The 14,570-nt window shown below is 30.4% G+C and overlaps 4 protein-coding genes across 7 annotated transcripts; all 4 read right to left on the bottom strand.

Moving 5' to 3' along the window:
- LOC109799607 (Plastid-lipid associated protein PAP / fibrillin family protein) lies at positions 1-2,123 on the bottom strand. 2 transcript variants are annotated; one of them, XM_020360195.3, is made up of 7 exons: positions 1,676-2,122; positions 1,453-1,568; positions 1,262-1,384; positions 1,012-1,110; positions 859-903; positions 248-321; positions 1-102 (listed from the first exon to the last, which is right to left on the bottom strand). In XM_020360195.3, the coding sequence occupies exons 1-7, from the start codon at positions 1,932-1,934 to the stop codon at positions 15-17; spliced, it is 804 nt and encodes a 267-aa protein (XP_020215784.1). In that variant the 5' UTR covers positions 1,935-2,122; the 3' UTR covers positions 1-14. The 2 variants fall into 2 exon arrangements, with proteins under 2 accessions (XP_020215784.1, XP_020215785.1); XM_020360196.3 differs by lacking the exon at positions 1,012-1,110 and having other exon boundaries at positions 1,676-2,123.
- A 724-nt stretch (positions 2,124-2,847) lies between these two features.
- Positions 2,848-5,253, bottom strand: LOC109799605 (BolA-like family protein). 2 transcript variants are annotated; one of them, XM_029271492.2, is made up of 4 exons: positions 5,010-5,253; positions 4,704-4,781; positions 3,296-3,318; positions 2,848-3,191 (listed from the first exon to the last, which is right to left on the bottom strand). In XM_029271492.2, exons 1-4 carry the CDS (start codon positions 5,070-5,072, stop codon positions 2,996-2,998), a joined length of 360 nt encoding a protein of 119 aa, XP_029127325.1. In that variant the 5' UTR covers positions 5,073-5,253; the 3' UTR covers positions 2,848-2,995. The 2 variants fall into 2 exon arrangements, with proteins under 2 accessions (XP_029127325.1, XP_020215781.1); XM_020360192.3 differs by lacking the exon at positions 4,704-4,781 and having other exon boundaries at positions 5,010-5,235.
- Positions 5,254-6,013: 760 nt separating this feature from the next.
- On the bottom strand, positions 6,014-6,648 carry LOC109799401 (histone H3.2). Its single transcript, XM_083069223.1, has one exon. The coding sequence runs from the start codon at positions 6,581-6,583 to the stop codon at positions 6,173-6,175; it is 411 nt and encodes a 136-aa protein (XP_082925349.1). The 5' UTR covers positions 6,584-6,648; the 3' UTR covers positions 6,014-6,172.
- A 3,194-nt stretch (positions 6,649-9,842) lies between these two features.
- PSAN (photosystem I reaction center subunit PSI-N, chloroplast, putative / PSI-N, putative (PSAN)) lies at positions 9,843-10,809 on the bottom strand. 2 transcript variants are annotated; one of them, XM_083069222.1, is made up of 3 exons: positions 10,430-10,809; positions 10,203-10,328; positions 9,843-10,089 (listed from the first exon to the last, which is right to left on the bottom strand). In XM_083069222.1, the coding sequence occupies exons 1-3, from the start codon at positions 10,718-10,720 to the stop codon at positions 9,967-9,969; spliced, it is 540 nt and encodes a 179-aa protein (XP_082925348.1). In that variant the 5' UTR covers positions 10,721-10,809; the 3' UTR covers positions 9,843-9,966. The 2 variants fall into 2 exon arrangements, with proteins under 2 accessions (XP_082925348.1, XP_020215535.1); XM_020359946.2 differs by having other exon boundaries at positions 9,843-10,093; positions 10,430-10,804.
- Positions 10,810-14,570: the final 3,761 nt, after the last annotated feature.

Below are 14,570 nucleotides of genomic sequence, written 5' to 3'. Positions count from 1 at the left end.
TGGAAGCAAAGTGACTACGAGTTATTATTATCATCAAATCTTTCCAGCACAAAGATATTGCTTTTGTCGTCCCTTCCTATTCTCATGGTATCATCAACATATCTATGGCATAATGAGCTTAGGAACAACACAAAAAGTTTCATCAATATTAATAGCATGAAAAAAATAAGCCCATTTGTTATGGGTTGGACCTTGAAACAAGACCAATAAAACAATAGAAGAAGAAAAAATCAAAAAATTAGGATACGTGATTTCCAGCCATCCCTCTGGATTGAAGATGCCCAACAAAAGATCATAATTTTTCCGAAATACATTCATCAACTGTGCATCAAGGAGGAAAAATAATTTAACTATGGGTAAATATTCTGATTATCCTAGAAAAATAATCTTAATTTCACTTTTAGTCCTTATAATTTATTTTATGTGATTTTTCTCATGATTCTAATTGTTCGCTTTTAATCTTCATATATTTTTAAATATTAAAATTAAGTCCCACACTCTAAATTTTGTTCAATAATTAACATAAATATAACAGATGTGTGACATGATATTGATTTATATAAATTGGCAGTAGAACAAATAACATAAACATAAAATGTATAAAATATAATGAAAGCCATTTCAATTTTATATTTAAATATTAATACATTCTTTTCGTTGCCAATGTATACAAATTAATGTCATGTCCCACTTTCATTATATTCCCGATAAATATTAGAAAGATTTTGGGGTATAAAAGTTAATTTCAACCATTAAAAAACTATGAACGCCATCAAATGCGAATAATTGGAATAAGGAAGATTAAAATCAAGATATGAGAATCAAAGTCACAATTAAGCCAAAAATGTGGTAACATACCTGATCAGGAATGATGGTGGAGTTTTCGAAATTAATGTCAACCCTCTGTCAAATTCAAGCAGTAACTAATTAGGTAGTTATTTGGAAGCCATAATAATTGATGCATTACCGAGAGAGAGAAAAAAGTGAGGAAACAAGGAGTGAAGTTTTAACTGTTGTGGATGCAATCTTGAAAGAGGCCTCAATACTAAGTTGTCCGGACAACAAACTCAACCCTCTTGCACTGAACTTGATCACGTTAACTGCTTTGCTCTCCATTTTCAAATCACATTACCAGTGTTTAAACTCAGTACGTAAAAATTAAAATATAAAGCTTGAAATAGTGGAACCATGTTCAATGCTATCAAATAAAATCTATGAAAAACATTATGGTACAAAATTGAGAACTGCATCGCTTTTGTACCTTGGATATGTCAATAGTCTGAAAAAAATCATCCAATGAGATAAAGTCTCTAAGGCCTAACTTGGTCCTCTTTGATCCCAAAATTGAGATTGTACTGTATACAAGCCTCCAGCACCCACCCACCTACCCATAATAAAAACATATTATAACAAAGCTCCTAAATAACAATGAGGAAGGAATATTGGTGTTACCTTGTCAAGTTCAAGAGTTGGGTATGGATTTGGATTCAGAGATTCTAGCTGCTTCACCAAACTTTCAATTTCAGATTTCTTGGCTGATGGGATTCCGAAGATTCCCCTATTGATTCCTTCAAACATGTTTGTTTGCAAGCCGTTTCAGTCCTAATACTCTTTCTCAAGTGTTGCATCTAAATTCATAACAATAAAGGGAGAAGAAAGTGATTGAAGTGCGTACCTTCCACCGCTTGGTAAATCTCTATTTTCTTCTGAGCAAGTGTTTCAAGCTCATCCAAGCCTGAGCCAGAATTGTGTTCTGCAACTTTAATAATTGTGATGGGTCTAAACCACAATGGTCTCTCACCAAATCTTGAGGTGTTTAACCTTGAATGATTTCTAGCTGGGGCAAACCTTTGAAGTTTCATGACATTCATTGTTCTACAAATGAGGGGACTCACGTGGGAATCTCTCATTGGTGGCTGCACTAGCTTAACCATTAAAACTTCACGTGGGGTGGGATGGAACTATCAACTTTGAGAGGCAGAAGGATGAAGCATCGGAAAGGGTCTTTTACTGATTAGTTATTAGGCTGAAATTTTCTGGCAAAGGGAAACTGTGATACGTTCTTGTGCTTTTTAATTTAAGGTTGTGTGGATAGGTCTATCGAGACATGTGGTTTAGAAGTTCCCATTCTAATGACACGAGATCCGGTTAGTAGATACCTTATGGGTTGTTGCTCTTAAGGGGAAAACCATTATTTTATTGGTAGTAAAAATAAAGGAAAAAACCATTTCTTTGTGGAGTTTCCATTTTAAAAAATTATCAACTTTAATTATCAAAGTAGATTAGAAATTAACCTAGTCTTATAAAATTAACTAAAAAAATACAAATTATTTTCCACTTATATACATATTATAATTTTATTTTTAAACGATGTTAAATCTTTAACATATCTTTCATATAATAAAAATTGAACATTTCGAATATAAAATTTGTAAAACTAATAATATCCGTGAGTGATTCAATAAAGATTTAATAATAAATGACACAATAAACCTAACAATAATCAATAATTATTAAAATATAGGTCCTAATATCATCTAAAAAAATAAATTAAAAATTTAACTCAACCTTGCAATATAGTTTCAATACTAGCTTTAGCTTTTCATGACGTGTGCAACACTATGATCATGTTCAGGACATTTATGTATTGATCGAGTTCGCATATGACTTTGGTGATTTATGCGATCGTAGGTTTCAACTACTTAAAGGCGGAAAAAAACTAAAAAATATACATGATTTATGATTTGAAAGTTTCCATCCGCCCGACAACGTATAGTTGATTTAAAAGTTCCTACCCACAGAGGGTCACACTCGCATATCATAAAATAACTTATGGAAAGCCAGAAATTTTGTGAACTAAAATTTAGTAGTACAATTATAAATTTGAGTGTTGATAAAAGTACATAGAACTAGAATCCACAAACAATGTCAACTGTCAGCAACACATTGTATGCATTTCTTATTTATAACTATTATTATAAACGAAACATATGCTCTACGCAGCAGAATTTGATTGGTTGGATTCTTGCTGTTGTTTCCACTGATCTGGGGTAAGAGTCTTCTTTATAGAGAGAGCATGAATCTCTTTCATTTCCTCCTCTAAGGCAGCATTCACCATACGATGCCTCTCCAGTAGCCTTTTGCCCTCAAATTGTTCTGATACAATCTCGACGACAAAACTTGCACCGCACCTAATAGCCACAGCATGAAAATTATAAGATCGTAAAATTGAAAAGGAAGTTAACAGAGCTATAAAGTAGAGAACACAAGGTCTATTAGTGGAAAAAGAACTTACCCTCCTGATGTATCATTTACTTCCTGAAACAAAATACAATAAAATAAGAACACAGAATTGAATAAAAAGTGGGGCAGAGTACAACCATGAACTTAGCAAATTTTATGTTTGGTGCATACAATTTGTTATGTTACACGTAACTCATGAATTAAAGGCAAACTATGAAACTTTTAAATGGAGGATTAGAATTAACAGACAATCCCTAAACCCTTATAAATAAGCCTTTCACATTTAATACAGATAAAGTTCCTTTTTTAACATATACACACCATGTGACATGCAAGTGGGAAGCTATCCATTAATAATCCCAAAAGAAACTTTTATAATGAAGCAAACTACAATGTTGGTAACCCTATCAAATTTAAGATCACTATCACCGCATAATTCACTCTGTCTGTCGAAGGAAATTCCAAAATTGTTATATGGATTTCTGAGTCTTAGATAACAATAAGTACCATATAGAACATGAGAATTTTAGACCGAGTAAAATTCCAATGCATTATCTAAATAATCAAGATCCAACAGATAACTAGAAGCATCGTCAACCATGTATTGTCACACCATTAAAATAAATAAGTAAGCCAATAATCCTAGTAGGAGAAGAGACTCTATGTCAGCAACTCTTTGATATCTATAAAAGATTGCAATTAGATAAGGAAATAACTTAGAACAAAAAATGTTTAAGTCCATTTAAAGGAGCACAGCACAAGAACAAAGTGGTATAACCCTGTCAAAAAGAAACCACACAGCCAAAGAGACGAATTTTAGTAGCTTGAGAATTAACAATACTCTGGTATGTGTTACTGGTTTGAATATGCAGTATGTTACTTTCCCATGTATGAAATATTTGGGGCTATACTGGAGAGTAGAATGCTTTGGGTTTGTGGTGGTTTGTTTTTGTACTTACCTTGTGATGCAAGGGTTTCTTAATTATTTCTCTATCATTCTTCAACTTATAAACTGTCTTGTAAAGTAATGATTTTCTCCTACTTATATACTTTTTGTTAGCCTTATCTCTAATTGACAAAGGATTTAGATTTTTTTCAATACACTTCTTCACGTCAACAGTGTTGAATTGGTGAGTTAATAAATGGTGGATGACACTTTTTAAGGGTCTAGGCGGGATAGTTTTAGTTTTTTTCCCAATATCATGGCCCTTCCTAACTATCTCATCTTCTACAGTTATTTACATAAATCGAAACAAGAATGGGAATGACCCAATTCTAAATTAACCATGAATTGCTACCCACAAACCAATTTGTGGTTCTCTGGATAAAGCAACGAATCATGTTTCACTGCTTAAAAAGCTCAAAACGGGAGTCCTTTTGCGTAAAGCTTTATTTCGAGCAGAAAGTATTTATTGTTTAGCTTCTATACAAAAGCACTGAAAGAAGCAGTTTTTACATACCAAAACAATTTTGGGATTTGGGTGGAAAGGATAACTGAATCGAATGCGCAACTTGAAGAGCCCTGAATTGGGTAAACTCTGAACAAAGATTAATTATAACGTAGAACTGAAAAAAATAAGATGGGGCCAGCAGCATATGTGCAAAAGAAATGCGCATTAATACCTAATATGAAAAGGTATAGACTTTAGGAATGAAGCATGAGAGAAAAACAAGCACATGTGAGAGATGGAAGACAGAGTGAGTCACATGTTGATGTTGGGTTTGAGCGAAGTACATAAGAAATTGAAAGAGAAGAAAAGGCTTACGAGATGAGAAGGGTTCAGTTTGGCCTTCAAGGTTGATTCAACTTGTTCTTTCGTCACACCCATCTCTTTACTCTGTTGCACTCTTGCTTTTTTGCCTTCTCTCTCTCTCTCTCTCTTCTTTTTTCGGCCTTCAATTCAATTTAGCGGAATATGTTCGCGTCTTGATTTTGCGTTGCCCCGACGCTGATACAAGGAAAAAAGCTAGACCTTGCGTCGCGTCTCCCAGTTTTCCATTTTATACGGAAAAAACCAGATCCTGACTTTTTTAAGGAAAAAGTGTAATTAGGTTGATTTAATAATTTTGTAAATAGTTAATAACAATCTGAAACTTCCCCAAAAAAATAATTTATGACAATTTTATTAACTTTGTAGAATTAATTACAAATATTATAAAAGACCATTTATTTAATTATATTTCTCTTAATTTAAGAACTTAATTACAAATTCCTAAATATTCGAAGAATCTACTAATTTATTAAGCTTAAGTTTTATAATACACAAATTTTTTTAACATGTGAATTATAAAATTAAAATTTATTAACAAAAAAACTTTCTAACAATGTTGGAAATTCAAATATATGATTGCCTCAACAACTTAAATTTTCATTAGAAAAAGTTTTTTTCATGTTTAGGTTTATTCAGACTGATTTTATTCACGTTATTGTGATTGGAAGATTTTTTGTACATAATAAAAAAAAATTATGATTATATCATAGGATTATCTTATCATATCTACAGGGAAACAAATCAAAATGCAGATATCTTACAAAAAAACATGGTGTGATGCTATTAGGAATGCATTTTTTTATACTCCAGCCTGGTGGATCCACTTTTCTTTGTTTGCTGATTTATTAGCGGCTTGTTTTATTAGAAGTTTGTAATTTTGGGCTTGTTAGCCCTTAATGCCCCAAAAAAAAAAATCACTTGCGACATCAAGAGAATTATACACTCTTTCCCATAACTAATTGAAAAACGCTTATTGTTAGTTATAAATTAATAGTATCTAACCACAAATAAGTACTTGCATCAATTGGATTAGGAATCAAGATTTAAAAGACAAGTGCGAGTGAATTCCTTTTGAATGGATAATACAGAAAGTAAAAAAGAGAAACCCAAAGAGCAGTTGCTGAATGCTGAGAATAAAAATAAAGACAAGTATGAAACTAGGCTCGTTCCCCTCTGATTCTTCTGGCGAGTTGAATGTCCTTAGGCATAATGGTGACTCTCTTAGCGTGAATAGCGCAGAGGTTAGTGTCTTCGAAGAGTCCAACGAGGTAAGCCTCAGCGGCTTCTTGAAGCGCAGAAACGGCGCTGCTCTGGAACCTCAGATCCGTTTTGAAATCCTGTGCGATTTCGCGAACGAGACGCTGAAACGGAAGCTTTCGGATGAGAAGCTCGGTGCTCTTCTGGTACTTCCTGATCTCCCTGAGAGCCACCGTTCCCGGCCTGAACCTGTGGGGCTTCTTCACTCCGCCGGTGGCCGGAGCAGATTTCCTGGCGGCCTTCGTGGCCAGCTGCTTCCGGGGAGCCTTGCCGCCGGTGGACTTGCGGGCTGTTTGCTTCGTACGCGCCATCTCAAAGATTGATTCAAAGAGGAGATTGTTTTGCGCTTTGGTGGAATGAGAGAGAGGAGTGAATGGGGTTTGCTTTTATAGGTGTTTAAATTTTGGAGGGAGGGAGTTTTGGCCTTTGGAGCGATCCGTGTCACCGTTTATCCAACGGTTACGATTTGCTTATCAGATATCACGCGGATTCATCTTCTTTTTTTTTACTTTTGGCTTCGCGCCATTCCGGTTCTGTTGTGTTTCTAACTTTGTATGAAATTTTCGGTTTAGCGGGAGTGCGAATCCAAATAAATTTCCTACTTACACTTTTGGGTTTCTCTTTTTATTTTTTTACCTTTTTTAGGGTCCAGCCTACAATACTGGATTGCTTCACTGTTTGAGCTTTTTCATTAATATTTTAAATTGATGTTCAAATTAGATAACGTATAAACTTCTCAAATAAATTAAGAGAATGTGGATTAAATTATATTTTTTATTTTCTATTTATTTTTTATTTTTTATTTTTTATTTTTTTGTGAATTTTTAAAATTTATTTTGATCTAATTATTTTTAAATAATTTAATTTGATCCTTTATTTTTTAAAAAATATTCGATATTATCCTTCTATCCAAATTAATATTAACAATATTAATGAAATTCAGTAAAAGAGTAACATTAAATATCATTTAAAAAATTAAATTAAATCATTTAAAAATAATAGGATTAAATTAAATATTTTATAAATAGAGGATTAAATTGAATAGAAATTTATCTAATATTTTTTTAAAATAAATTTGATTTTTCTTTTATTTATTTAATAGTTTATTTTATTAGATAGCTCTTTCATGTGATTACTTTTAAATTTTAAATATTCAATTTATTGTCATTCATGATTTTGTTAAGATAAATAAACAAATTTATCTAGATAAAAGAATTAAAATAAATTCAATTTGGTCATATTATTTTTAAAGTATTCAATTTAATTTTTAAAATTTTAAAAAATGTTTAATATTATTTTTTTATTTAATTTTACTAACGTCATTAGTATTAATTTGGACGTACAGATAATATTAAATATATTTTAAAAATTAAAAAATTAAATTAAACTTTTTTTAAATAGTATAACTTAATTAAATCTTAAAAATAAATAAATAGATAAAAAAAAGTATAATTTAGGAAAAAAACGTATTTGAAGAAATAATTGTTTTTTTTTCAACTTCTTCAAATGGTTGCATTAAAAAAAAGTATGTTACAAATCAAGTTAAAACAGGCATGCATCACAAAAACAAAAATTAAAATGGATTTATTTTAAAGTTTAATTTTAAGACGATGTTTGAATAAATATTTTTACATTATTACTTAATATAAGACAATTTATAATTGAATGAAATTATAAATAAATAAAAATTATCAACATATTCTAAATAATTTCTTTATTTTATTTTTTAAACTAAATTATTTATTGTTTTTATCTAAAATTGATAATTTGATCAAAAAGTTGATGTCTCGTTTTTATTTATATAGGCTAAACACTGATATACTTCATGTATCTTTGTGTTATAACTTATAACCCTTCTTTTTTCTATGCAATTCACCAAAAAAAAATGGTAGGTCTCTCGTTAACTTTTATAACAGAGAATATAAAGAGGAGGAAGTTTTACCATTATGCCCTTGTTCCACCCAATTCTAATAAGTGTGTGATTTGTCCATATAATTGATTATATCGTGAAAATAACTGATTAATAGACTTGTTTAATATAAAAAATAAAAAATAAAAAAATAAAAATCACAGCATCGACTTAATTTTAAAAGGCATTTTCGTAAACTAATTTATACTCCAACAACTCAAAAAAAAAATTGCATTAGCAGAGATGTGGTTGTGAAAGAGTAGAATCATGGGACTAAACGACTCATGGCAGTAGTTTCAAATTCATTTTCTCAGTATTAGTTGAAGATACATAGGAACAAGTCAATGAACTGGATAGCATGAATGGAACAATCCTCACTTAATCACATATATAGATAGCTTAAGCAGAGACACTTGAGTATGATATCTTTTAAGTACTTGAATTACAAATAGTATTAACTAAATCACTAGAGAGAGATACGTTTGAGAAGCTGAAAGCTGAATTGGGTATATATATCTTCGAGTACTTTAATATTAGAGGGAAGTGTTGTAGTTAATTCAACTAAATATTAGTTAGTGACTTTGTTAGAGGTCAGTTGCTATTGTTAGTTAATTTGCATACTCAATCACTCTAAATAGAGTATGTCATGTGTAAGCGATAAAAGAGAATTCAATAATGTTATTTCTCTCTTTCCTACGGTTAAAATGTATATTTCTGTACGTAAATGGAAAGCATGTCAAAACATGTGAAGTCTATATAGTATATAACATGTTTGTATAGTATAAAATTAGGGGTGTTCATGGATCGGTTTTTTAAAAACCGATCCAAACCAAACCGAACTGTTTTATAAAAGTGGATTGGTTAACCAGTGGATCGGTTTGGTTTTTTTAAAATATAGATCGATTTTTTTGAAACTGGATCGGTTCGATGCGGTGCAGTTATCCACTTTTTACTTATATATAGATCGATTTTTGTTAAAATAAACCAAACTGAATCGAACCGATCCACTTTGTAAAAATGGATCGGATAATTGAACCGGTTTTATAAAGTGGTTCGGTTCAAATTATTTTTCAAAATGAATTGAATTTTTCAATATAGATCAGATCGGTTATGAAGGATCAATTTAGATTTTTTGCACACCCTGTATAAAACCCTCCCCCACATTAGCATTTGTATCAAAGTCCAAATTGGCGTGCTTATCTTTTATAAGAGTGTTTTCAATCTCCCATATGTATTACTCTTTTAAAGTTTTACCAACTTTACCTTTTAATATTTTATATATATTACTTTTGTTCTCTTTTAGTTCTTGTTGTTTGTTTTATCGAAACTAAAAAATAAAATTTATAAAATGATATAGATCAAAATGTAAAGTTTATAAAATTATAAAGAATAAATATATATATATATATATATATATATATATAGAAACTAAAATATGCTATTTTTATTAATAGAGATTAAAATATAGAATTGATAGAAATATAAGTGTTTGGTTGAAAAGATTTAAATTCTGATTTAGTAAAATATTTTGTCAGTTCTACCCAAACACACAATTTTTAGAACAGTGACCGCAAAAGCAGGTAAGCCTGATATTTGTCCCCCGAGCAGTGATGTTATGAATTTGAAAGAACAAATTAAAGAAGGCATTGCTTTTGGAGGGCTTGACGCAAATAAAAGAGAGGCGAGTTCCATTTAGTTTCTCACTTTTTGAATTTACAGCCAACAGAGAACATCATCAACTGCAATAATAACAATTACAATACAGCAGAAACTTATGGCGTGTTGTCAAGGAGAATTTTGATAGAGGGAAATGTTGCCCCTTTCACCATTTCCAGAAAACATTAGAACCACACTTGTATTTGTCCTTTCCTTCACATTCAAGCTCCAAATCATCGGAAATAAATGGCACTTTCTGCATGCGTTCATTAAAATTAAATTTAATCACAGTCGTGCAAGTTTGATAAAGACACAGCTTTTGAATAAGTTTCAACAACTTTCCTATCTGAAACTGAAATATTTACCTTTTGCTTAGCTAGATCTTGGCAACCAGTGAAGTTTTCAGGGAACTTGCAAGTGCCAAATTCCACAGTGTATGCTCTTGCAAAATTGGCCCCAGTTGTGGCTAACCTTTTCTTGTCATTCAGTTCCTGAGGCAATGGTCAAATAATTAAAACTAGTTGAATAAGAATGAAAAGAAAAGCTGAAGGTTAACCGTGGCAAAGACATGCATGCAAGAGGTTGAAAAGACCTTGTTGGCCTTGCTCTTTTCAAGGTATTCTTCAATGATCCCAGCATTGGCAGAAGAAGTGGCTGCAGCGGTGAAAAGGGTAGCTGCCAAGAAAACAAGGGCACTTCTCCTTCCATCGTTTGACTTAGATTCAGAGACTTTAGCATGCTGAGCCTTGATCACAGGCAACTTGAGACAAGATACTGGTGGTGATGCAAGCGAAGGCATGGAAGTGAGCTTTGTGTTGAGGTCGGAACATCCTGATCTGGCGTAGTTACAGGCCAAGACAGTGCTAGAGTTCATGGCAGACATGGTTGATCCAAAGTTAGCAAGGAAAATGGGGTGCTTAGTCCTAGTGGCTGTATTTGAGGCTTAAAATTTGTGGTAAGGAGTGACACGACAATTGTAGCGTTAGTAGAGGTTGTGAGTTGTGATAGGAGTGTGGATAAGGTGAGATTGCCTCACTGCCTATTGGCTACATGTTATTTTTAGGACACTTCAGCTTCCCTCGCCAGTGGTGTCTCGTATTTTAGGTCCCACATGGCAATTTGGGTTTAGTCTCTCTTTTTCTTCATTCCATCAACTTATATAAATTAGAGTCTCATTCTTGTCTCTCTTTTTTTTTTTGTTAATTTTTTAAATTATGTTATTGATTCAAAGTCTTTACTAATCTTGACGTGACTAATTTAGAAGAAAATTTGACTGAGCCATTTTTAATGAATTTTTTAATTTTATTTTTTTTCTTCACAAAATTTAAATAAGACTTTATTTAAAAATTAAAAAAAAAAAACTTGAGTTGTTATCCAATTCTAGAATATTTAAAAGCTTAACCTGGGATTCGAAACCCTACAAACAACCTTATATGTCGCAAATTAATCATTATTATGTTAAATCTAAGTTTAATCCCAAATTTTTCTGCATGATCATCTCCAACATTAATTAAGTTTAGAACAAATTGTCTTGAGAATTATAACATATCGATCTAGTGATGTTTTTAGAATGACATGATAAAAGAATCATAATCCGCCCTCTCTATGTAATTCTTAAAATAATTATTATATGTTAATAAATTTATAATATATGATAATTTATAGTAAATGTAGATATAAAAAAGAATGTACATTATATGTAGATTTTAATTAAATTCTTAAGAAATTTTTCTCTTGCCAAGAAAGTAAGGGACTTATTGTCCTGCCAATAGCCCATGACGAGCCCAAAGCAAATTAAGACGTGGATAAGTCAAAAGATTACCCATACGGCATGCCCACTTCTGAATGTGTCCATTTTTTTTTTAATATATAGTTCATTTATAGTGATCGTCTCAAAAAAAAAAGTATATACGCAGATTAGAGAGAGGTAAATAAGCTGTTTGAAAGAAAAAAAACTATAAATTGTGTGCTGTTTGAAACCAATTTCATAACCTATACAGTGTCAGAACGCTCTTCTAAACATGTTTTGTATCTATTTTTATAAAACTTTAAAAACAATCTTAAAAAAGTTAAAAGTTAAAACACATGTTCAAACCCTTTTTATTTAGTTTAAATTAAATGTGCATGATAATGTGGTGATCTTAACCAATCAATTCGATCTGGCCCCTAATTACTTTACACAACACCTCACTTGGATTTATTTTTTTCCCCCTTATTTAATAGAATTGCAATTACAATACCAATATTTAAACTATGTTCATACTCGTTTGATTGCAAAGTAATTTAGCCAAGTGGAACTTTTATAAGATATTCACATTGGATAAAATTTATATTACATGTTGTACGTGACTATCTTCATTTAAGAGAAATTTGGATGTTGTTAAGGAATATTTCATCCTCTCTTTTTCTCTATGGCTCAAGAACTTGATGAATCATCCAGGTGCAACAAGGTTGTCAATTGGGACATGGTGGATTTGATGTTTATGGAATCATATGATCTTTAAGACAGATTAGTTATGGACTGTGAACTATGTTGTGAAATAGATAACATTAGATATACCACATAATACACTTTACTTAAGGTCTAAGTCTCTTTGGTGACAGTGTGGTAAGTGGAGTCCAGCAGATTATTCCTTTGTCAAGTTGAATGTTGATGGAAGTTGACTAAAGAATTTGTGATTGATGAGAATTGGTGGAGTGGTGAGGGATGTTGTTAGTAGATGGAAAGGAGGATTTGTGAACTTGTTTGAAGAAGGAGACCCCTTACATGCAAAATTTCTTACTTTGGAGGTGGGATTGCATTTATATTGAAAAGGAAGGTTTAAATTTCTTATTTGTAAGTTAGATTGTACAATTGTTATCTCATCATTCGTGAGTACCTGCAAATTTCATTTTACATTTTAGATTTCATGTAGTTCTCTTTGTTTTTTTTACTTATTATAATATATATATATATATATAACTATGCTCATACTCGAATCTCTCATCACTTATATCCAAGTTGAATACATACACGTACACGTAGAGGTTTTGATGACGTGTAACTTTTGTTAAATATAGATTTTTTAGTTTTTTTTTTTTTTTTTTAGGAAAGGTTCCTTAGGGTAAGAAAAGTTAAGAACTCAATTGCAGACGGATCTGTTGTAAGGACTTGCTACGGTACCCTTAAAGATTGAGGGGTTTCAATACATTTTTCTATGTAAACTCATAAAAAATTTTAAAAAAATTAATTTAATTATAAAATAAATGATCCAAATTATACTTATAAATAAAAAGTAAGATAAAATTATAGAGATTAAAATTATAAGATTTTCAATAATATTATAAAATATTAAAAAAAAATTAATAAATAGCAGAAATAAAAATTTATTAAAATTATAATATAGAAATTCAAAAGTTTAAGACAAAAAGATAAAAAAATATACTTAAAAAATTATTAAAATTAAAATAAAGAAAATCAAAAGTTTTAAGTAAAAAGATAAAAATATACTTGAAAAATTATTAAAATTAAACTATTTAAATATATAATAATATTATTACAAACAAATTAGAATATATAAAATAAAAAAAATAACAATAATAAAAAAAAAAATTATAAATATTATTTAAATAAATTATTAAAAATATAAAATATAAAAAAAAATGTACCGGTACACTCTTAAACAAGATGGGTACCATAGAATTTCTCTAATCTCTATAGCTTTCCCGGTTAATTTTCTGCTTTTGTTTCCCTCTGATTTGCTCTTACACTTCCTAACATTCAAAAATTCTATTCAGTTGCTTTAACAAGTGCTCTGGTTCGCCTAGCTTTCAGTACCCCATTCACATGTAAACATTTATCATATTATATGCTGCAATCAAAGCATATATAATAACAAATCAAAGTTCATCCACTATTGCTCTATTTGAATTTTTATATATATATATATATATATATATATATATATATATAAATACTCTTATGTGAATAAAATAAGAAGAAAAAATTAAATAATTTTTTCTTAAAACTAAAATTAATTTATACAAATCATTTGTTTTTTCATTGGCATAATTTGCATAATATCTTAAAACTAACAATAAAAATTAATATGTACTAACAGCACATGATTTTTAAAATTAATTTATACAATCTAACTTGTAGAAACTTTTTAATACTAGTTTCTTTAAAAGTTAACTTTTAATTTGTGAAAAATTTGTTTCTATTTTCCTTCTTGTTTTCTTCTAAAATAATATTTGTGTAAAATATAATAAACAGACAAATATGTGATTAGTTGGTGTCGGGAATTATACAGTGTCTGAGTTCTATATATGTTGCAACATTTCCCTTTTAGTACATTTATTTGATTGGAAGTTTGATTAGTGATTTCTGCCTCAGCTTCCATTCATTATTTATATATGCTCCATTGACTGGATAAAGTACGCCACTTTGTTCTTTTCTTTTTAAACTTGGAGTATATATAGCTATTATAACAAATTAGCAATCTAGGGCCATTGATCATAACGATATTATTATTCACTTGTGGAATCTTTTGCGAGCACATGTCTTAAAATCTGAATCGAAATGATGTGTATCTTATCGGATTATCCTTTATAATTTTGTTCAATTTAATCACCAATATTCTGCTAATTAAAGAATTTATGCCAATGGATCCAATCACGAAAGCATTGTTGTGAGCAGCAATGGCACCGATCATAATTTTCTAGTGGTATTTTATTACGTAATGTTTATGTGC

This window comes from Cajanus cajan, chromosome 2 (assembly GCF_000230855.2).
Source record: "Cajanus cajan strain Asha chromosome 2, NIPB_CcT2T_4, whole genome shotgun sequence".
In the NCBI taxonomy this organism is placed as follows: domain Eukaryota; kingdom Viridiplantae; phylum Streptophyta; class Magnoliopsida; order Fabales; family Fabaceae; genus Cajanus; species Cajanus cajan.
The sequence above is the reverse complement of the archived record's forward strand: the minus strand, read 5'-3'. Positions and strand labels throughout refer to the sequence as shown.